General features: G+C 35.9%; 3 protein-coding genes across 9 annotated transcripts in view; 1 reads left to right on the top strand and 2 right to left on the bottom strand.

The window, feature by feature from the left end:
* The window catches only part of abca3b (ATP binding cassette subfamily A member 3b), a 114048-nt gene extending 100844 nt beyond the window's left edge, over window positions 1-13204 (bottom strand). For 2 of the 5 annotated variants that reach the window (XR_015480462.1, XM_087243964.1), the window contains exons 1-3: window positions 11402-11616; window positions 9722-9803; window positions 315-570 (exon numbers count right to left, since the gene is read on the bottom strand). Coding sequence is in view for 4 of the 5 variants with exons in the window: in XM_087243964.1 (XP_087100090.1) it covers window positions 315-570; window positions 9722-9775 (310 nt within the window). In the remaining variant the exon portion in view is untranslated. Of the gene's footprint in view, window positions 1-314; window positions 571-9721; window positions 9804-11295; window positions 11617-13118 lie in introns of those variants that run through there. The other 3 variants (XM_087243965.1, XM_087243967.1, XM_087243966.1) reach the window with 3 other exon arrangements.
* Window positions 1-22327, top strand: part of pdgfab (platelet-derived growth factor alpha polypeptide b) — a 679118-nt gene that overhangs the window by 371750 nt on the left and 285041 nt on the right. The window lies entirely within an intron of this gene.
* ccnf (cyclin F) overlaps window positions 1-22327 on the bottom strand; it is a 146648-nt gene that overhangs the window by 97255 nt on the left and 27066 nt on the right. Inside the window, exons 15-17 of one of the 3 annotated variants that reach the window (XR_015479485.2) lie at window positions 21917-22327; window positions 20777-21814; window positions 16719-18121 (exon numbers count right to left, since the gene is read on the bottom strand). The exon at window positions 21917-22327 is cut by the window's right edge and continues 356 nt beyond it. The exons of 1 other annotated variant lie outside the window; for it this stretch is intronic. Coding sequence is in view for 1 of the 2 variants with exons in the window: in NM_207048.1 (NP_996931.1) it covers window positions 17718-18121; window positions 20777-20949 (577 nt within the window). In the remaining variant the exon portion in view is untranslated. Of the gene's footprint in view, window positions 1-16718; window positions 18122-20776; window positions 21815-21916 lie in introns of those variants that run through there. One more of the 3 variants, NM_207048.1, reaches the window with a different exon arrangement.

The raw sequence follows: 22327 nt of genomic DNA, 5'->3' as shown, positions 1-22327 counted from the left end.
TTCAGTTCACCTATAGTGCATGTCTTTATAGAGTGGGGGAAACCAGAGCACCCAGAAGAAACCCACGCCAACACAAACACCCGCCATTAATGCCAACTGGCCCAGACTCGAACCCGTGACCTTCTTGCTGTGAGGAAACAGCGCTAAACACTGAGCCACCGTGCCATCCATACATGTTAGAAACTATTTCTATATTTTATATTTCCTTCATAAATACAGATGTGAGCATGTGATTACAGAACAACACAAACCAAACCGGTGTCTGAGCATCAGCCCTAACACACTTACTACATTTTTACAAACATGCTTCTTACCGTTTTTGATGCATGATTGCAGGTTCTGCTGGACGTCCTGTGCGATCTGCTGCACCACGCTGGCATTTGCGGGCACGTATGCCAGCTGCAGCTGCTGGTAGCACAGCAGTGGCGGCAGGCCGTTCAGAGGGAAGCTCTGGTAGTGTGTGGCATTCGGGTAGTTGGTGAAAGACACTTTCTGCCGCAGGACGATCAGGATGGCGGAGAAGAGCAGCGGCAGAGCGATTTCCACCAGTGTGACCAGGATCTGACGCTTCTGAAGACCACATGGAAAAACACAAGCTCAGTGAGGGAACACGGAGGGGTACATATGCATGTTTGAAGACCAGGACATGGGGCAATGATTTTTAGATATGTGAAGACGGATGGGTAACTGCATTGTGCTGTATAAAATGAAGTAAAATTCCATGCTTTTTTAATATGATTTTAAGTGTCTCATGAGTTTATATTTCAAATTTGATTAAGATAGAAGACACTCTGGCCTTTATTATCCATCATCTAGAGTTTATAATGTTCAAAATGAAAAAAAAAGGTTATAGATGCTTAAGTAACGTAAAAAATATTGCACCACACTAAACATTTTATTATTTCCTAAAAAAAAATGTGAAATCAGTCCTGGAGCAACACAGAAAAGTAATAGATCAAAAGCCACACATTTCCTGAATATGTGTTTTGGATTTGATGCCAATATCATGCAAAATGAAATTTCTAGAATTATTTTTCTGAGATAATGACTTGTAATTTTCTCCCTCTCCTTGTTTGTAGAGAACAGTCAGGTGACCACACAAGTGTTTTAGTCTTTTCACATACCACTTATTTTTAATTGTAAAATAATAGACAGAAAGGCATAGTATGAATGATTTATTAGAGCACAAGAAGTACATGGTTTCCATAGCACTTTGCTGTATCTATTGTTTATCGTTATAATTTTATTGCGTATAAAATTAAATTAAAAATGAAAAGAACATAAAATATAATATTTCTAAACATTTTCACTTTGTGGCAAGTTTGCAGTCAAAATATACTAAAAGAAGAAGAAGAAGAAGAAGAAGAAGAAGAAGAAGAAGAAGAACTATTATTATTACAATTATTATAATTACAATTATTATAATACTAAATATTGTTGTTGTTATTATTATTATTACTATTATTATTACTACTACTACTACTACTTATAATAATAATAAGAAGAATAATAAGAATAAGAATAAGAAGAAGAAGAAGAAGAAGAAGAAGAAGAAGAAGAAGAAGAAGAAGAACTATTATTATTACAATTATTATAATTACAATTTTTATAATAATACTAAATATTGTTGTTGTTATTATTATTACTATTATTATTATTACTATTATTATTACTACTACTACTACTTATTATTATTATTTTTATTATTTTTATTATTTTTATTATTTTTATTATTTTTATTATTATTATTATTATAAGAAGAAGAAGAACTATTATTATTACAATTATTATAATTACAATTATTATGATACTAAATATTGTTGTTGTTATTATTATTACTATTAAACAAACACTAGTCAAAAATAAAACAAAAAGAAGAAGAAGAAGAAGAAGAAGAACTATTATTATTACAATTATTATAATAATACTAAATATTGTTGTTATTATTATTACTATTATTATTATTACTATTATTACTACTACTACTACTACTACTACAATTATTATAATAATACTAATAATACAGATTATTATTATTATTTTATTTTTATTATGATTATTATTCCCTGATTTCTTCCTGGTCAATGTTTCTTTTTTTATGGTTTATATCAGTAATTCGCACAGAGGGGTCGCAGGACAATGAGAGAGGGGGGGGGGGGAGGGGGGGGGGTTTCGCCTAGTGAACCGGGCTCAGGCCCACCTCTTCCAACCGGGCCAGGGCCGGCCAAGTGAACCGTGCTTGAGCCCGATTCAACGCACTCGCACTTCTCAAACGATCCGGGAAACGGGCCTGGGCACGGTACGGATGGCATAGAATGAGTAGGCCCTAAGAGTACATAGTCTATTTCAGTTCCTCAAAATAGCAACGCGCCAGCAATGCGCCTTAACACTCGTGTTCCAGACCGGAATATCCATGAGTCCACAAAGTGGCGCAATTGCATTTGCTATATAAACAAAGTGGCGGAAAACGGGAAAATTAGTCTCGCGCCTTATTGCGACAGGTATATGATAGGGCCCTGTATCTTCATTGTGTTCATGTTGTAATTCTACTGAAGAATCTATAACATTTCTTTTATCATTGCTCATTCTCCAAGTCTTTTTTGGTCAGAAGTTACCACTTTGATTTATTCATGCTGTAACAAAATTATAGAAATGACAAAAATATTCTTTTTTTGTTTTAGATTTTCATTCTGAAGACTGAATTGTTGAACGTTCTGTACTATTGCTTTGTCTTAGGGTAATCTTCACCTTCGTGAAGCCAGAAGCTATCATTGTAAACCAAATGTCAGTATGTTTTCAAATTGCTCTTTACAACTTAAGAATAGGTCAAAATTTTGCTTTTTTTTTCTAACATTTTGACACACATATATAACACACAAACATCTGTTAATTAACAGGTTCCGTATTTAGTTAAAGTGTTTACTGTTTATTTACAGTTGTGAATTACATTATAGGATGTTGATCTCTGCTCTGTCGACTCTTGATGTTGAAAATTCAACTCTAAAGTATAACAAAGTGACTTTTATTGACATTTCAGTAGTTTAAAAGAATATAATGTATGAGAAATAATATAGAGGGAGAAACAAGTCTGTAAAATAACAGAACATGTACTGGCAGTTTATTACAAGGTTTTTGTGACGTAATACACAACACCAACCTAGACAATATATTGCTTTAAACTTTTAAACTTTTCAAGGTTAAAAATTGTTTGAAGAAAGATCAACATCCCATAACGTGATTCAAAAGCATAAATAAACATTAGGGCTGCACGATACTACGATTTTTTTTCTGCGATATATAAATTAAGATATGAATACAATTTCGACAGATGACTTGAATAGCTCTATCTGGAATGAAATCATTAACTTTGATTGGAATAATCGTGCAGAGGAGTGAATCAATGAAATTGCAAGTGTAAATAAATAATATAGAACAAAGATAAGAGTGAAATAAGTAGTCAGATATTCAGGTACAGTAATATGATACGATATTATCATCAGGGGCGGACTGGCCATCTGGCAATTCTGGCAAATCCCAGAAGGGCCGGACCATTTTTTAAATGTGGACCGGTCAGTTTTTTTTTTTGTTTTTTTTTATATGTATTGTTTTTACATGCAGGCAGCTTTTATCTCTTGCAAGATGTGAATATTATGATGATGATGATGACGATGATGATGATAATGGTAGTAATATTAACAAATGTTAAGCATTGGCCCAATAGGCAACGACCGTATTGTTTTGAGATGGACCATCCCAATCATAGGTAATTCGGACGTAATCAAAATCTGGCAAGAATGTCAAACAAAGCTACAAACAAGCTAGTTGTCAGGGATGGACCATAAAAAAGGAAAGACAGTGCCAAAAAGCTCAGAGAAAGCAAAAAAAAAAAAAAAAAAAACGCTGCGAAATGCATAAAACTAAATGTAGGGGTGTCACGATTTCAATTTCAATTATCGAATCAAAAAATAGAATCTTCGATGCTGCCACGCCCCCATGTCAGCTTGGCTTGCCAAGCGGGAAAAAAAACAGGCTTGAAGTGCTTGTTAAACTGCAGAAGCAGGAGACCCGTCAACAGAACTTAAACCCTCTCCTCTTTCAATGAAGTCGCCGGTGTGGAAGCATTTTGGATTTCCAGTGAGTTATGTTGACAACGTTCGTGTTGTCGACAAAAAAAAACACAGTTTTGCAAGCTCTGCTATGTACGTATTACGTACGGTTCGTCCGATAGACAACACCGGCATCGCGATCCTCCGCCCGCCCCCGTTGCAAATCCGCTCGCGAAAAGTACACACTCAGGCCCTGTTTACACTGTCTTTGTTTTTAAATGGCATTTTAGAACGATAACGATTTGACATCCACAGAGGCGTGTAGCATTTCTGAGCAGCCCTCCTTCCTCACTACCTCTGAAAATACACATCACGTGACCACACAGACACAGACGCGCACACAGCCATGCGCTCGAGACAGCAGGTCCAGGCAGTCAGAGGACTGCTTCAATCTTTCACTCAATTGTACTTAGTCATTTTAGCGAACACCTCAGATACTGTTGGCTGGTTCCTGTTGGTTGTGCGTCTTTTTTACCGACGCCATTATAAAGACACAGATCACTGCCTATTCACGAGTCCCGCAGAAAAAGTGATTGACAGGTGGTAATTATGTGCGTATCTTGCCTTTATTCATTTACTGTATGATTTGTGTATGGGTAAAACAAAGACCATGCAGGTCAGGTAGTTTAAACTGTAGGCTACGAATAATTAATTGGTCATTAATTAATTAATTATTCATAATCGAAAATCAAATCGAGCCTTTAGAATCGAAAATGTAATCGAATCGAGGATTTGGAGGATCGTGACACCCTTAATTAAATGAAATAGTCTCGAAAGGGGGCAGCGCAGTGGTCAGTTGGTGTTTCTGTGTGTAGTTTGCATGTTCGCATAGGTTTCCTCCTGGTTTCCCTCACAAGTCCAAACACACGTGCTTTAGGTGAATTGGGTTGGCTTAATTGTCCGAAGTGCATGTTTGTGAATGTGTGTGCATAGAGGTTTCCAAGTGATGGGTTGCAGCTTGGAGGGCATCCACTGCGCAAAACATGTGCTCGATAAGTTGGTGGTTCATTCCGCTGTAACGACCCCAGATTAACAAAGGGACTAAGCCGAAAAGAAAATGAATGAATGAAATGATTGCATATATAAATTTGTTATAAATGGGATGTTTTGTTCTATTCACAAACTGCGATCATACACTAAAAACAGAGCGGCAGCAATTTCAAACGGCGGCGGTATAAGCCCCGGCGGTAATAGTCACTTTGAACTCTCACCTACTGTACATTAAATGTTTAAATATCTATTACATATGGTACTGCTTATATTATTTCACCATCTGTACACCAATCTAAGTAGTGAATGTGCGCTTCCGTGCATGGGGGTGTGTCGGTGTGGTAATGTGGGCTGGTGTGGCTACAGTGCAAGGGCTGATTTTTAGTCCCAGTCCGCCCCTGACTATCATGATATTTTGCTCCCGATAATGATAGATCACGATATCAGCATTATATCCCAAGAAAACCACCGACAATATATCATGAGATTTGTAAATAAAGGGGAAAAATGCATCAAAAATGTATTTAGCAGCAACCTTGATAAACGTTCGATCCGACACTACAAGAAGCACTACCTGGTGGTAAATGTTAGCAGTCAAGGCTGCTGAATTAGTTCAGATCTATTGTACCTTTAAATAAATATCAATACTTGGATACATCAATAATGTATCGCAGGTGGAATTATCACAATAAACCAGCATTGATATTTTGTCCTGGCACTATTATTGAAAGTAGAATAACATTGTGCTTTCTTCATTGCTGATCAACTATAATGCTCCCAACTCTACATTGTAGCTGCTGCGATGTGACTATTGATGCTGAAATTATGCATTGTAAACCCTTATAAACGGGAAAAAATACAAACATGAACCACAAAATATGGAAAACTGCTAGTTTACTAATATTTTTACAGTGTATAATGATTTCTGATCAATCACAATCTATCTAATCGGTTTAATAAATGTTGAAAACACTGCAAAATCATGAAAATTAATGAATGTTTGTGCGTTAAACCTGTTGAGGTGAATGCAGGATATCTTGTGGTTTTTTTAACACTGCGTGTTCAGTGTGTCTGTTGTACATCTGACCTCTTCTAATGCTCTGTTTACATACTTCGCACTATAAAAATGATTGCAATGCAGTGTGTGCGCATGTCTAGAATCGAGATCAAGTTAAAACAAACCTAGATTTTCCCCCAGTGCATCTCTCAGTGCAAAATGTCCAGCACGATGCGAGTTAAAAAGCAACTATCAAAGGAAAGCTTTAAACAGAACAACTGTTGTCTTACGTTCATGAAAGACAGCCTCAAATCTAATCTCGGAGGCCAAATATGGGAAGGAACAAAAAAGATATTCAGTAGAGGAAGAGCCGGCAAGTTAAATCATTAGAGTAAATAAGGTGAAGGAGGGTAATGATTAAATCTGACATCACGCCTTTCCTGTGCTAGTGCATTTCTACCCGCCGAAACCTTTCCTTGTTTCTTTTAAGACAGTAAAAGAGCTTCTTTATCTAGGCAAGCTTTGTAAATATTTAAAGATTTAGCAAGAATCTGTAAAGAAATCAAGCATCACACCCAACTACACATTTGTACATGTGTACACACATATGAGAATATATACACTCTCAGAAATAAAGATACAGGAGCCATCACTGGGCATACCTTTTCAAAATATATTTGTCAGCCGATTCGAATGTTATCACTTGATTGGATGGGCGTTATCAGCAGTTATCAGCTGATTAATATGAGCCAGTAAGGGCCTTCTGCGCCTACTGGTAGGCTCAGAAGGCTATTATCATCCATCCACATGGTTCATCAGCTATAATCACCTACAGCTGCGGCTGGAAGTTAACGAGAATTATTTATATTACTTATTAAATCTCCCATTAATTGTATTTTATTAATGTCTACCCTAACCCTAAACCCAACCATCAAAGTAATGTAAAAACAGATCTGGATCTGGAGTCTTCTCTATTAGTTATAGCTGATTTACCATGTGGACAGAAGATAACAGCATTCTAAGCCTTCCAGTAGGCACAGAAGGCCCCTGCTGGCCCATATCTATCAGCTGATAACCTCTGATAACGCCCATTCAATCGAGTGATAACATTCAACGAGTATTTGTGGGGTTCTTAATCCGCTTGCTAAGTGTGACGTCACACGAAACGGCTTCCGGGTCCAATTGCTCTATTCAACTGAATGGGGAGACTCATGAAATGGTAATAATAAACGTTTACAAACCGATTAAAGGCTTTCGAAAATCACGATCGCAGTATATATGTCCATGCCTAATATCCGATGGCCAGAAAGTGATTATTTTTTTTTTAAATTGTTAAATTTTTATTATTTGTTATGCAGCAAGCCCAGAGATTGTTGTGTACACTATGATTTTTTAAATTAACTTTAATGTGTGACAGTTTAACTTTAACTTTTAAACGTGATCATAAACAAATTTTTTCTCCACTCAAATGGGTGGCGGCTTGGACCCGGAAACAGTATTACAAACGTCACAAACATGTCACCACTTAACAAGCGGACGGTACCTCAAAGGTACTTTTTAGGCACATTTAGGCAAACTTATGCACCTTTAATGGACTACTGTGGACTTTTTGGGTGCTAATATGTATCTTTTGAAAAGAGTGTACAGTTGAAGTCAGAATTATTAGCCCTCCTGTTGAATGTTAATTCTTTTATATGTTTTTCTAATTTCTGTTTAACGGAGATTCGTTTTTTTCATGCATTTCTTTAGTTTAAAAATAGTTTAAAAATAGTTTTAATTACTCATTTCTAATAACTGATTTATTTTATCTTTGCCATGATGACAGTAAATAATGATAATTTGAGTTTTTTGTGGTATATGGACATGGAACGATAACCGTGTTGAAGGTATACCGCAGTTTGGAAATTCAAGGTTTTAAAATTTTCTGCTTTACCGTTCCTAAGGTATGTGTGACTTTTTAATTTAAATTTTGTTTTTTCGTTTTTTAGGACAACAGAACCTCCAGTAGAAAAGATATCCAAAGATTCTGTTTTAAACTGTACAGAAATCTGTGCTTTTGAAACAAATGAAGACAGCTGAATGATTTTTTATTTATTTTTTTTATTTGAATTATTTAGCCTGACATCCCGGGCCAGGAAGTGGTGCAATAGGTAGTGCTGTTGCATCACAGCAAGAACGTCGCTGGGTCGAACCTCGGCTCAGTTGGCGTTTCTGTGTGGAGTTTGCATGTGTTTTGCGGGTTTATACACACACATATATACATATATACATATATATATATATATATATATATATATATATATATATATATATATATATATATATATATATATATATATATGTGTGTGTGTGTGTGTGTGTGTGTGTGTGTGTGTGTATGTATGTATGTATATTGAACATAATATATTTTATTTTGAGAAACATTTAAAATATTTTGGAACAGTAAACATCCCAGCAGGTACAGGATGTCAACATAACGTCAGATTGATGTTGTACCCCAATTGAAAATCAAATTGACATCAGAACCCAAGATCAGGCCGATGTCAGTGTCCAACATCCAACCTAAAATCAATATCAATGTCAATATATATATATATATATATATATATATATATATATATATATATATATATATATATATATATATATATCAATATATATATATATATATATATATATATATATATATATATATATATATATCAATATATATATATATATATATATATATATATATATATATATATATATATATATATATATATATATATATCAATATATATATATATCAATATATATATATATATATATATATATATATATATATATATATATATATATATATATATATATATATATATACATACACATACATACACACGCTTTTTTTTTCATTATGCATATGAAAGAAATACAGATTTAATTGGTGTTCCTACTGTTATATAGTGTGAAAAAGGTATCTGAATAAGAATAAGATGACAGAATAATGGATTATATATTATTATAAATCATTCATTCAATTGAATTCAATTAATCTTTATTTGTATAGCGCTTTTACAATGTGGATTGTGTCAAAGCCGCTTCACACAGAAAATCGTAGTAAATTGAAATAGTGTCAGTTTATTACTTATAAGTGCAGAGAAATGGTAGGAATTAACAAGCATAAGCTTCTTCCTATTGTTTTTGGCATGTAGGAGTTAAAATAGTTTTCATTGCTTTGCATATTAAAAAAGTTTTATAGTTTTTTTTTACATGTTTAAAATGGAATCTAAAGTCTTAACTATGTCTATTTTTGGAAAGCATTTCTTAATGACTTTCACTTTCTTTGAGCGATTTTAATTAGTCCAAGCTGAACAGAAGTATTCATTTTTAATTAATGGAAAAATGTCATTATGTTTACATGCATCAATGTTTAAAACCCCAAACGGTGTTTTTTCCAATGCTAGCACATATCATTGCTGTAAAACCCTTGTTCCATGATGTTTACCTACAATTACCGACAAACCAAATCAAACCAACCAACAAAAACGACTTAAAAACCAATTAAAACTATCAACCATTCACGCCCAAATTTAATTTACATCACTTAAAGCAATGCCAAATATCAAAACATAAAACAAAGACTCACTTGCTGAATATAGTTCTTCCAGAGGAGCAATCCAAACTGTTGCCACACGGCCATTTTTTTTTACTTCACAGTGCTTCACAACCTGCACAAAAAGACAAAAACGCAAGCGTCAGGTCACTGTGCAAGACTATTACAGAAATATGAGAAAAAAAAACATCCTATCAGCGCCGTTCCAGGAATTTCACATCAGTGCTGAGTTTGTAAACAACATTTCACAAGCACACACAAAGAAGAACAACAGTAGGACTTGTGTTGGAGATAAGAAACAAGAAGTTCTGGTTGCACAACGTGAAGGAATACTAAAAGTAACCTAGTTAGTTTAGTTACCTCAGCGGGTCGTGCTCGACACTTAAAGAGAAAAGGAAAACCGATAACCACTGACTTTCCATTGTATTTGTTTTTGGTCACCGGTTTCTCAACATTCTTCACAATATCTTCTTTTGTGTTGAACAGCACTCAATTTGCTTTGTAACAAGTCAAAGTCAGTAAATAATGACAGAATTTAACTTTTTTTGTTGTCTCTGTAAATGACAATTTCGCCACTTTTTGAGGAAAACACGACACCTTACACAACATTCAGATCAAAATATTGATACTAGGCCCACACGGGCCACATTTTACCCCGATTTCCGCAGACTTTTAGCCCATCATTAATTCTGTTTATTTACTTGAGTAAATGTGTGTAATTCTATATTTATTCAGTTAATATTACAGCAATAGCAGAAATATTATTGACTTATGAAATAGTAATCTGATTTATGTACAATGCAGTTTGTAAATTATTAATTTCTGTCTTTTAGTAGAGATATTATATTGAGAGACTTGATTTGTTTAACAAAGTGAATCTAATTGGATTTGCATTTTAAACATTAAATAAAGGTTAAAAAGATATTGTTTTTATTTCACATATTAAGGTTTTAGGTTATGATACTCCCAAAATAATTCAGCAGAAATCCGCAGATTTTTACCAAAATTCTCCTCAGAAATAGCAAAAAAATGTCCGCAGATTCTGTCTGGCCCAGATATTCCTTCGTATTTAAATGCGTTACACTGAAGTAAAGTTGGTTTTATGTTCACATATTCGGATTTTCTCCTTATTGATACAGGCTAATTTCAAGTATGTAAATGCTAAAACTGGGAAATCATGTACATGTTAGCAGCTAACGACTATCGAAGTACAGCATTGCTCACTCACAGTCAAATAATGGTGCTAATGTTGTTTTGAAGCGATTTTAGACCGAATATATACCAAATGGGCGAATTTAAAACCAACTTTACCTCAATTCACATAACTAAGACTGACGTGTTGATTATTTGACACCTGCCATCTTTCCTACACATGTAGATCAATATTAAACAAACAGTGCGATTGATATTAGCCTACTAACGTGAAAGTGACATCATATTGATGATATCTTGGTGAGTGTCTCTCATTATTTCACGCCTTTATATTTTATTAGCAGCTTTTGTTTTGTTTTGTTATCAACATCCTCAATCTTTTTCTTCGAAATGGCAGTCAGTTGTTTTACATTAAACATGAATTGTCCGTTTTCTTCAGTCTTGTTGTGACTCACATTTAAAAACTCGTTCACCAGCTTAATTATGTCAGCAAAACACAATAGAAAAACACACAGACAGGCGCGCGCACGCAGGCACACACGCACGCGCACAGCAGCTCACCTTACAGTCTCTCCGTCCCGCATCGGACTCAAAAACCGTGTCTTTCAGGCGGAACGCATTGAGTGAATGCTCGCGGTCAGCGCGGCTCGGTCACCGACGAATTCGCTCGGGAAATATCACTCATAAGGGCGATAATAACGCTGTAGATGATGGTGATGATGACATTGCAGCGCAGCGGCCGTGCGGACACAACAAATGCCGTCACGTGACCTGCTTGGGCCAGCTGGGCGGCTGCTATGATCATGTGACCGACGCGTATGTTTGTTTCTAGGCGTGACAGGCGTCAAAACGTCACCGCGCATGTCATAAAGCGAACAGTTTCGTTTTGTACAGCAACATTTTTGATGCAGTATGACAACCTTTTACAGGACATACATGCTTGTTGATTAGAATGCTCTTTTCTCGCTCTCTATTATGTAATAGCTTTAATTCATGCAAATCCATTCAAGCAAACCACATTTTTTTGTTTATTTTCCTGTTATTATTTGTTTTTCCTTCTATATGTGACATTTGCAGTTACGAAATATAATTGTCATATTTCCCTGTTATTCTACAAGTTCAACAATAAAAAAAAAGTTTTGTTTTGTACATATTACACAGCAGTACAAAACCTTTTATCAAAGTTGTCCTGAAACAGTTTTTATCTTAGGACAATTTCTTTATTATTTACTTCAAATGTATACATTTTCATTCACTTGACATGTATTTAATAATATGAATGTATTCGTTTCGTAGCTTATTTCTGTATGTATTTACACACAATCATCGCTGAGATTAAAAACACATTGAATTTTGCAATTACTTTGCAAGTTGTGAATAAAAAAAACGTTGCACTTGTATTAAGTTAAAATAATACCCATGTATGTCTATGGAATATGTAAAAAATTTAAAATATGAGCAATGTCACACGAGTGGAAGTGCAATATGGCTGTATATCGGCACTGGCTGCAGGCAGTGTTGCCAGGTTAAGGGGTTTTGAATTTGATTGTTCAGGTAAAAACTACATAGGTACATAGGTGGGCAGTTTTGCAACGGCATGCCCGCCATAAACCCGTTATAATCTCCCACGGACACGACATCCGTCACGACACAGATTTTTAAGCTGGATTCAGTCAGCTACATCTGGTAACACTGGCTGCAGGCAGTGAGCCTTAGTGTCCCACCAGTGCCGATATACAGCCATATCGCACTGCTACAAGTGTGATATTGTGTTTATTTAACAGTTCAACGGCATAATCGCGTATATGATAAAGAAAATCAAACATGGAGAGTCTAATAACCCTTTTTAGGCGGAATTACTTTCTTCCGACTATTACGCCCTGAGTCTATAAGAAAAAAAATGTGGGCATAATAAACGAAGAAAAACAAATGTGTTGAGGTAGTGGATTTCCCAAACAAAACAATAACTTAATGCAAAAGATTCCCTTCGGTCGACAACCAAACTTAGACACTCAGTTGAGAGTATCTGAATAGATTTATTTTAGAAAAACGTAATAAGTATAAATGAGCATCTCTTCAGGGTGACCACAGGCCAAAATAACAAACAAACGAATCTATAAAGTAAATGCACTAAACTACCTATTACTATTTAAAGAAAAATACAGGAAGCTTACCTTTCTCCCTAAACATAAACATAGTCAAAAGTAATCAAATAAATAGGCAGGCCACCCCTACACACTCAAACTCTCAAAATAGGTTAACGTATGAACATTAGTACAATACTGATTGTTGTTCGTCGGCCGGAGGGGTAAGGGAAATCCAGGAGCTCCACTCCCAGCACCGAACGGAGCACAAATGAGCTTCCCGAACCCTGTCGGAGGCTCCTTTTTATACATGCCTCCTAGACCAGCAGCCAATCAGAACTCGAGATCACGCCAGTATGGGAGCCTATGGGATAACAGAAAAACAAAAAGGCAGGACAAAGAAAAAGACATGCAATTCGCAATAATAAATAAATAAACTTTATTCTTAACACAACATTCATTCACATCTGCAGCTGATGTCAGAACAGCAGAAACTGTTGCTACTTCACCAACGCCACTTTAGTGTTTGAATGATTCTCTAGCGTAATGTCTAAAGCAGTGGTAGGGAACCTATGGCTCACAAGCTACATGTGGCTCTCCATCTGTCTATCTTTAATAATATTTTACAGTTTAAAAAATTAAAACCGTCACTAGAAATCAGTCTCTTAGTGAAAATACTATTACAGTTCCCTTTTAATTGTCATGTTTTTTTAATGGGTAAAATATTTGCTTAGTGTTGCTGAAGAACTACCAAGGGATTTCAGCTGCTGTCTGGTCTTTCATTGCCTTTCTACACCTCCCTTTCGACTTGTGTTCAATACTTTTTCCCAGCATCATTTCATTTTCATTCATTAATTTTCTAGTCAGCTTAGTCCCTTTATTAATCTAGGGTCGCCACAGCGGAATGAACCACCAACTTATCCAGCTCTTTTAAACGCAGCGGATAACCTTCCAGCCTCAACCCATCTCTGGGAAACATCCACACACACACTCTTACACTACGGACAATTTTGCCTACCCAATTCACTTGTACCGCAAGTCTTTGGTCTTTGTCTTTGGACCGTTAGGGAAACCGGAGCACCCGGAGGAAACCCACGCGAACGGAGGGAGAACATGCAAACTCCACACAGAAACGCCAACTGAGCCGAGGTTCGAACCAGCGACCTTGTTGCTGTAAGGAGACAGCACTACCTACTGCGCCACTGTGTCTCATGAGATCCGTTTTCTTTTTATATATATATATATATAGGGCTCGAAATTGCGACCATTTTGGTCGCATATGCGCCCGAAAATTAATCTATGCGACCTCATAATATATCTGGGCGCATTAGTGCGACTGCAGATAATGGTTGTAGTGCGACCTGTTTTGGTTTTTTCTAAAAACGTGCTGAATCGCTCTTCCCTGCCGCTATATTGGTTCATATTAGCTGTCATTCACTCAAGGTATTCCGCTGTCAGATGACAGGGAAGGAACTTTTATGACCACGGGAAATGCAAACGGCTGAAGAGTAAAAACTTAAAGCACACAGGTTTGCAAACCCCACCTAAAGTTGAGGCGCAAATGAAAGCGATCATGACACGTCACGTGGTGAATAATGATCCGCCAGCTGAGATCAATCGAGTACGCGCTTCTTGAAGAAGGTGCCCGAATCTCCATGCGTTGCATTCACTGCGTGTTCAGCGCAAATGTCCGCTAAAAGTCAAATCTAATACTGTACATATCATCGCCAAAGAAGCTCGCCTTTACTAAGTTTACACTGAAACTGCGGCTCATAACAAAGACCGGTATTGCGCCGATGGTTAGCGCAAGAATCCTGCTCTGCCTGCTCATAAATTGGGTCGGCTGACTCGCCAGCTTTCCACTAACACAGAAAAATGAAGATCAGCTCAGACTGAACCTTTAAATTGACACAAACTGAAACCAAAACTTTTAAAGAGTGATAGAAGTGAGACTTTACTTTCTTTCTTTTGTCTATTCTTGTTTGAGGTGTATATTATTATTTTTTTATTTACTGATGACTGCTTTGCAGCTTTCATCATTGAATTGAATGATTTATTATAATCTTTTGTTTGTTTTGTAGCAGAAATATTATTTATTAAATTGACATGCATATAAAAACAGCAGTACAAAATCAATATTTCTTACTGCAACGCTTCATTTTTGTTTGATGCAAACTATACAATTATTTTTCATAAAGTAACAGACTTTTAATAGCAGATAACCTACATTCATGCACATTCAAGGCAGTATCATAATGAGAAATGGAAATCATTGTTACTATTATTGTCATTTTTTTATCATCATTAATATTCTATGGCCTAATTATTAGACATTTATTTTGGAATTATTGCACACAAATATCAATGTCTTCGCAGCATTAGTTATAGTTGTTTCTGGTTTTTGTAAGTCCTATTAATGTTGTTTTAAAATACAATAAATCCCTTAAAAACAATTTGCAGCGGTGCTCATTCATTTTTGGTGGGTGCTCCTAAATTTTTTCTGGTGCTCCTAAAAAATTTTTTGTGCTCCTAAATATTTGAAGTTGGGAGCACCGGTGCTACCAAGTAAAAAAGTTAATTTCGAGCCCTGATATATATATATATATATATATATATATATGGATTTCATTGGTTGTTACCAACATGAGGGGAAATTTTCAAGTCAACTGCACCCTCAGAAATACGTTTTCGGAGAAAAATGTTGACATGTTCAATACTTATTTTCCCCGCTGTACATACCCCAATGGCTCTTCAAAAAATGCACTTGTCCAAAAAAAATCAGAAATGGCTCTTTGCTGGAAAAAAAAGGTTCCAAACCCCACTCACATTTTCTTTAGGAATTTTACAATTCTAGTTCATGCTAGAATCATGCTAGTAACATGCTAATTCATGCTAGAATCATGCCAATTCATGCTAGAATCATGCTAGTAACATGCTAATTCATGCTAGAATCATGCTAACAACATGCTAATTTATGCTAGAATCATGCTAACGACATGCTAGTAACATGCTAATTCATACTAGAATCATGCTAGTAACATGCTAGTTCATGATATAATCATGCTAGTAACATGCTAATTCATGATAGAATCATGCTAATAACATGCTTATTCATGCTAGTAACATGCTGATTCAAGCTAGATTCATACTAACATGCTATTTACACCTTAAAACCACTTCAAACTTTCAGACTCGGCTTTTCAAGCCACCATAAAGTTTGTCCTCAAACTTTAATATCTAGTTCTAAAGTGACGATATACACACACTCACACCATTTCAATGTGATCATGTCAAAATGGACTCTATAGGCTAAACAAGGTGTATTTATAGACAACACTCATTCTTTGTTATTTTTTCAAACGTGCAAAAATATTTTTCAAACATAAAAATTATTTGGTAGTAGAACTTTTAAAACTAAGCAAACATAAATAATATAAACTTACATAAGTTTTGCATAACATCTGCATGCCTATAACAATTAACCTTTACTACAGAAGTTTCTATAGGTAACTATTCCTATTTACAGAAGTACCATGGCCAAAATACACTTTCGGTGTTTGACTACCACTTTTAAAGAAATCCTATTTCAACAGCTTTATTTCTAGAGTAACAAGGTCATGAGGTTATCAGATAGTGTACAACTTGCAGTGTAAAGTGTGAGAGACATGAGACAACTTTAAACCACAGCATTAAAGTGTGATACTCAAGAAAAAGCAATGAAATGGTGTAAAACATGCTGTGTATTGTAAGAAATAGAGGAGACGAACTATAACAACGCAAATAAAACGCACATGTAACTACTGCATGGTTTAATTGTTGTTTTCAGGATAAAACAAGCATCTTTTTCTCTTTTTTCAAGTTCCCATGGCCTTTCACAGCTTCATACATTTATATATTTACAAATATAAACACGGAGTAAGAATTATTTACAGTCGCAATCCTTTAGTGACGTTCGACATACAGTACCAACAAGACCTGACAATAATAACTTAATGCTTTTAGTGTCATAACCTCACACAGATACATACATATGGTTGATTGTTCAAGCATATTAAAGATAAAACAGAGACGAAGCATCAGTTTCCAGCATGGGATGATACACAAAAAAAAGTGCTCGGTGTCTCTCTCGAGGTCATTACGACAAAGCATGTCAAACGATCACATTCATCAGCGGTTAGCTGTGCGTCAATTAGGAAAGCCCTGTACATCTACAGGCCTCAGAGGTCAAATAAACATCAGTGGTATCCGGAAGAAAACAGTATGAAAGAGTCAACAACACGAACTCTGGCAGAATTTCGTGACGAACGCCAAAAGTATGCGCAAATACTTAAAAACACTGAAGCGCTTCAGTCCAGTTCAAGATGAATACAAAAGAGTGTGTAAACAAACCAGTTTTGTTTTCTGACAGTGCATTAATTGTTATGAAACTTCATGAACTGCGTGCGTTAGTTAAAAATATTGCAGACAAAGCATTCGGGAGAAACTGTAAACAGTCTGGGCTTTAAATACTTCCACAGACGCAACACACCGTACACAAGACTTAAAAAAACCCCCACAAGTTCCAGTGATTCGAACACATTCAAGGCATTAAATCGCGCTGCTTGTCAACAGCAAACGCGCTCCTGCCATCAGGAGCTGAAGTGAAATGCATTATGGGAAAGAAAAAACATGACCTTTGTACTTATCTTGTGTTTAAAGCTCTGAAATGGCGCTTTTTGAGACCATCAGCACCCGTTGATCCAAAGTGCTCCTGGCGGGCAGCCAGGAAGTGATGCGTTCAAGCTTCCTGTCGATCAGAAGCTCAGAAAGGCTAGGTTTGCTGCGTCGTCCTCTTGTTCTGCTTCTCCCGCGCTGTGAGCTGCCGTGTTTTTCCTCTTGACCTGACGGCGAATCCTTTGCGAAGGAACACCAGGTGGATTCTGTGGGGAAACCAGAGCGGAGGACCCTGTTGGACTGGGGAAACTCTGAATGGAGGAGTAGCCGGAGCTGTGGCGGTCTGTGCAAAAGCCGCAGGAGGAGGATGAGGAGGAGGTGGAGGAAGAGGAAAGATGGCGTGTCCAGGGTTTGCTACCGCCGGTTGGAGGCTCCTGCTCGTCTTCTTCACACAGACTGGTGTCGTCGCTTGATAACAGGCAGCAGTGCGTCTGTCTGTCAGCGCAATCCAGCGGCAGCTCCATCTGCACCTCCATTGTGGAGACTGGAGCACGGAGAGGATCAGGTTAATCAAACATGCTCAAAGAAATACATTTCAGCTCACATTGTGGTATTATCTTACATCAGGGGTGTCCAAACTACGGCCCGCGGGCCATCTGCGGCCCACAATCAGTTTTGTGGCGGCCCGCGAGGCTTTTTATAAATATCAATAGCATCTGGCCCGCTATACAAAAATGAACGTAATTCAATAAATAACCACCGGGTGTCGCTATTACATGCATTTAATTAAGCAGCATTTCTTGTTATGATCTATCTATCTATCTATCTATCTATCTATCTATCTATCTATCTATCTATCTATCTATCTATCTATCTATCTATCTATCTATCTATATACACAGTTGAAGTCTGAATTATTTGCCCCTCTTTGATTTATTTCTTCTTTTTTAAATATTTCCCAAATGATGTTTAACAGAGCATGGACATTTTCACAGTATGTCTGATAATATTTTTTCTTCTGGAGAAAGACTTATTTGTTTTATTTCGGCTAGAATAAAAGCAGTTTTGAATTTTTTATGAACCATTTTAAGGTCAAAATTATTAGCCCCTTAAGTCTTCAGAACAAACCATTGTTGCCTAATTAACTTGCCTAATTACCTTAATTTGACTAGTTAACTAACCTAGTGAAGCATTTAAATGTCACTTTAAGCTGTATAGAAGTGTCTTGATAAATATCTAGTCAAATATTATTTACTATCGTCATGGCAAAGATAAAATAAATTAGTAATTAGAAATGAGTTACTAAAAGTAATATGTTTAGAAATGTGTGTGTGTGTGTGTATATATATATATATATATATATATATATATATATATATATATATATATATATATATGCGTGTCTGTGTGATATATGTAAAATTTGGCCCGCGACAACGTTTTTTTTTTTGCATCTGGCCCTCGGCCCAAAAAGTTTGGACACCCCTGTCTTACATGCATGAACAGGGTTCCCAGTTCTAAAGCCTGATGTTGAATTCCCTGACTTTTCATGGACTAAAACCTACCTACCTACATATACATACTGTATAACCGCAGGTTAATTACACTCACCGGCCACTTTTTTAGGTACACCTGTCCAACTCCTCGTTAACCCAAATTTCTAATCAGCCAATCACAAGGCAGCAATTCAATTCATTTAGGTACGCTCAAAACGATCTGCTGCAGTTCAAACAGAGCATCAGAGTGAGCATAAAGGTGATTTAAGTGACTCTGAACGTGGCATGATTGTTGGTACCAGACGGGCTGGTCTGAGTATGTCAGAAACTGCTGATCCACTGGAATTTTCATGCACAAACATCTCTAGGGTTTACAGAGAACGGTCAAACAAAGAGAAGACATCCAGTGAGCGGCAGTTCTGTGGGCGCAAATGCCTTGTTGATACCAGAGGAGAATGGCCAGACTGGTTCGAGCTGTACTAATTAGTACCAATTGAGCATAGTGTCAACGCCACAGCCAACCTGAGTATTGTTGCTGGCCATGTCCATCCCTTATGACCACAGCATACCCATCTTCTGATGGCTACTTCCAGCAGAATAACGCATTAAGAGTGAATCATCTCAGACTGCTTTCCTGAACATGACAATGAGTTCACTGTACTCAAATGGCATCCACAGTCACCAGATATCAATCCAATAGAGCACCTTTGAGATGTGGTAGAACGGGAGACTCGCATCACAAATGTGCAGCCGATGAATCTGCAGTAACTGCGTGATGCTATCATGTCAATATGGACCAAAATCTCTGAGGAATATTTCCAATACCTTGTTGACTCTATGCCATGAAGGATTAAGGCAGTTCTGAAGGCAAAAGGGGGTCCAACCCGATACTAGTAAGGTGTACCTAATAAAGTGGCCTGTGAGTGCATGTTTTTTTAATAACTTTAACCATTAAAACCCATTAGCTACCTTAACTTCTCTTAATTTGATTGCAATCCAATAATGTGCACCTTTTGTAAAGGCTGCTTTGAAACAACAATTATGAAAAGGGCTATACAAATAAACCTGAATTGAATTAAAAAGCTGAATTTCCAACAACGGGAACAATTCAGTGATGGGAAGAGAAATAACCATGGAGAACGGAATTAAACAGGGAACTTAAATACAGACAATGTTCAGGACGGGTTAAACTGATAATGAATAAATGAAGGTGAAAAACAAAACAAAATGAAAACTAGGTCACACAGAGCACGATCCATTACTAAACAGCTCAAAGCCAAAGTAAAAAAAAAAGGAATAAATACAGCATTAAAATTGCATAATCATATCTTAATATTTTCCTAAAGCCCCTATATTTTCCACAACTGCTTACTCTGAAACAAATAACTAGATAATGAGACTAAAGGCTGACTGCTAGAAATACACAAAACAAATTAAAATGTCTAGTATTTAATACTTTAGATATTCATCAGAGTCAGTGGTAGAATCCAGTTAATGAATGCTGAATGGCTACTGTTGCCCTGTAACTCACAGCTCTAAAATGTTTTTAACACGGTCACAAAGGTTGTGAAAAGTTTCTACTTTGCTACTGAAAAAAAACAAATAAATAAAAATAAAAAACACATCAATATCCCGCTAACATTTGTGTGTTGTTGAGCAGGTTCTGAAACACTGCTATGATTTGAGCCGTTTCATGCACTCACTTTCTCCATCCTTCTCTCCCTCGCTCTCACGGTCTCCCTCGTATCCAGAACAGGAAGTGTCCAGGCTCCAATCCAGAAAGTCTCCCAGCAGGGTCTCCTCCTGATTGGACAACTCTGCAGTGGGTGTGGCCACAAAAGCACCTCGGTGGGCCTGCATGCTGTCGGCTCTCCTCCTGACCAAAAACATACATTAAGAAATTTACATTAGCATTAAAATTAATAATGACAATAAAAATAATTTAACATTTTTTTTAATTAAAATTGGAATAAAAGCAGGCAAAAAAATCAATTTATTGAAAATTGTAATTTATAGTATAATATATGATGGCAGATCTTTTAAATCTATTATTATTTATTCATTGCATTGACATTATAACTTATGTACATTATAACTTAATTCATCTTATAACTAATTTACAGACATAGACGCGCACACCCAGGAACAGGTTTTAAACCATCACAGCTGCTGAGTTCAAGGCTTTTTTTTACGTTATAGCGCCCCCTTGAATTAATAATGAGGTATTTGACTTTAAAAGATTTTAATGTCCAAGTACTAATTTTATGATTAGTAGCCCTCTTATTCCACAATCACACACACACTTTCCCAGGCAAATATGTGATCCTGGACCATAAAAAGTCAGTCTTTTTTTTTTTGCACAGATATTTAAAATATATAAAATTAATGGATTTCCCCTTTCCTGCAAGGGATTTATAGTGTTTAAAAGGGGCATTGGCTGCCCACAGACACTGGCTTCATCTCTAAGATTCTCTGTAATATTTGTAAAATAATACAGTTGTGCAGGTTTCTATCTTTTATGTTTAATAGAAGAAAGTAAAATGTGTTTATGAAAATTAGGTAATGTGTTTGTTAGAAAGAAAGAAAGGAAGAAAAAAAAAAGAAAGACAAAAAAAGAAAAATTACAAACAAACAAAAACAAGAAACAAAACACAAGAAAGAAATGAACAAACAAATGAAGGACAGAAATGAAAACAAACGAACTGAACAAACTAAAGAAATGAACAAAATAAACAAAACAACTGAAAACAAACAAAACAACTGAACAAACAAAACAACTGAACAAACTAAAGAAATGAACAAAACAAATGAAAGAAACAAACTAAATAAACAAACAAAACAACTGAGCAAACAAACAAAAGAAACAAACAAACAAACAAAACAAACTAAATAAACAAGCAAAACAACTGAACAAACAAAAGAAACAAACAAACTGAAACAAATGAAAGAAAACAACAAAACAAATGAAAGAAACGAACAAAACAAATGAAAGAAACAACTGAAAAAAAACAAACTGAAACAAATGAAAGAAACAAGAAACGAACAACAAACTACACTGAAACATACAAATGAAACGAGCAAAACAAATGAAACAAAAACAAAAAGAAACAACTGAACAAAACATTGAAACAAACAAACTAAACGAACAAATCAACTGAAAAAACTGAAACAATTAAAGGAAACAAACAAAAAAAGAAACAACCAAACAAATAAATAAAAGAAACAAACCAAAACAAACAAAAACAAACAAAACA

Source organism: Danio rerio, chromosome 3 (genome assembly GCF_052040795.2).
Source record: "Danio rerio strain M-AB ecotype USA chromosome 3, GRCz13ab, whole genome shotgun sequence".
In the NCBI taxonomy this organism is placed as follows: Eukaryota; Metazoa; Chordata; class Actinopteri; order Cypriniformes; family Danionidae; genus Danio; species Danio rerio.
The sequence above is the reverse complement of the archived record's forward strand: the minus strand, read 5'-3'. Positions and strand labels throughout refer to the sequence as shown.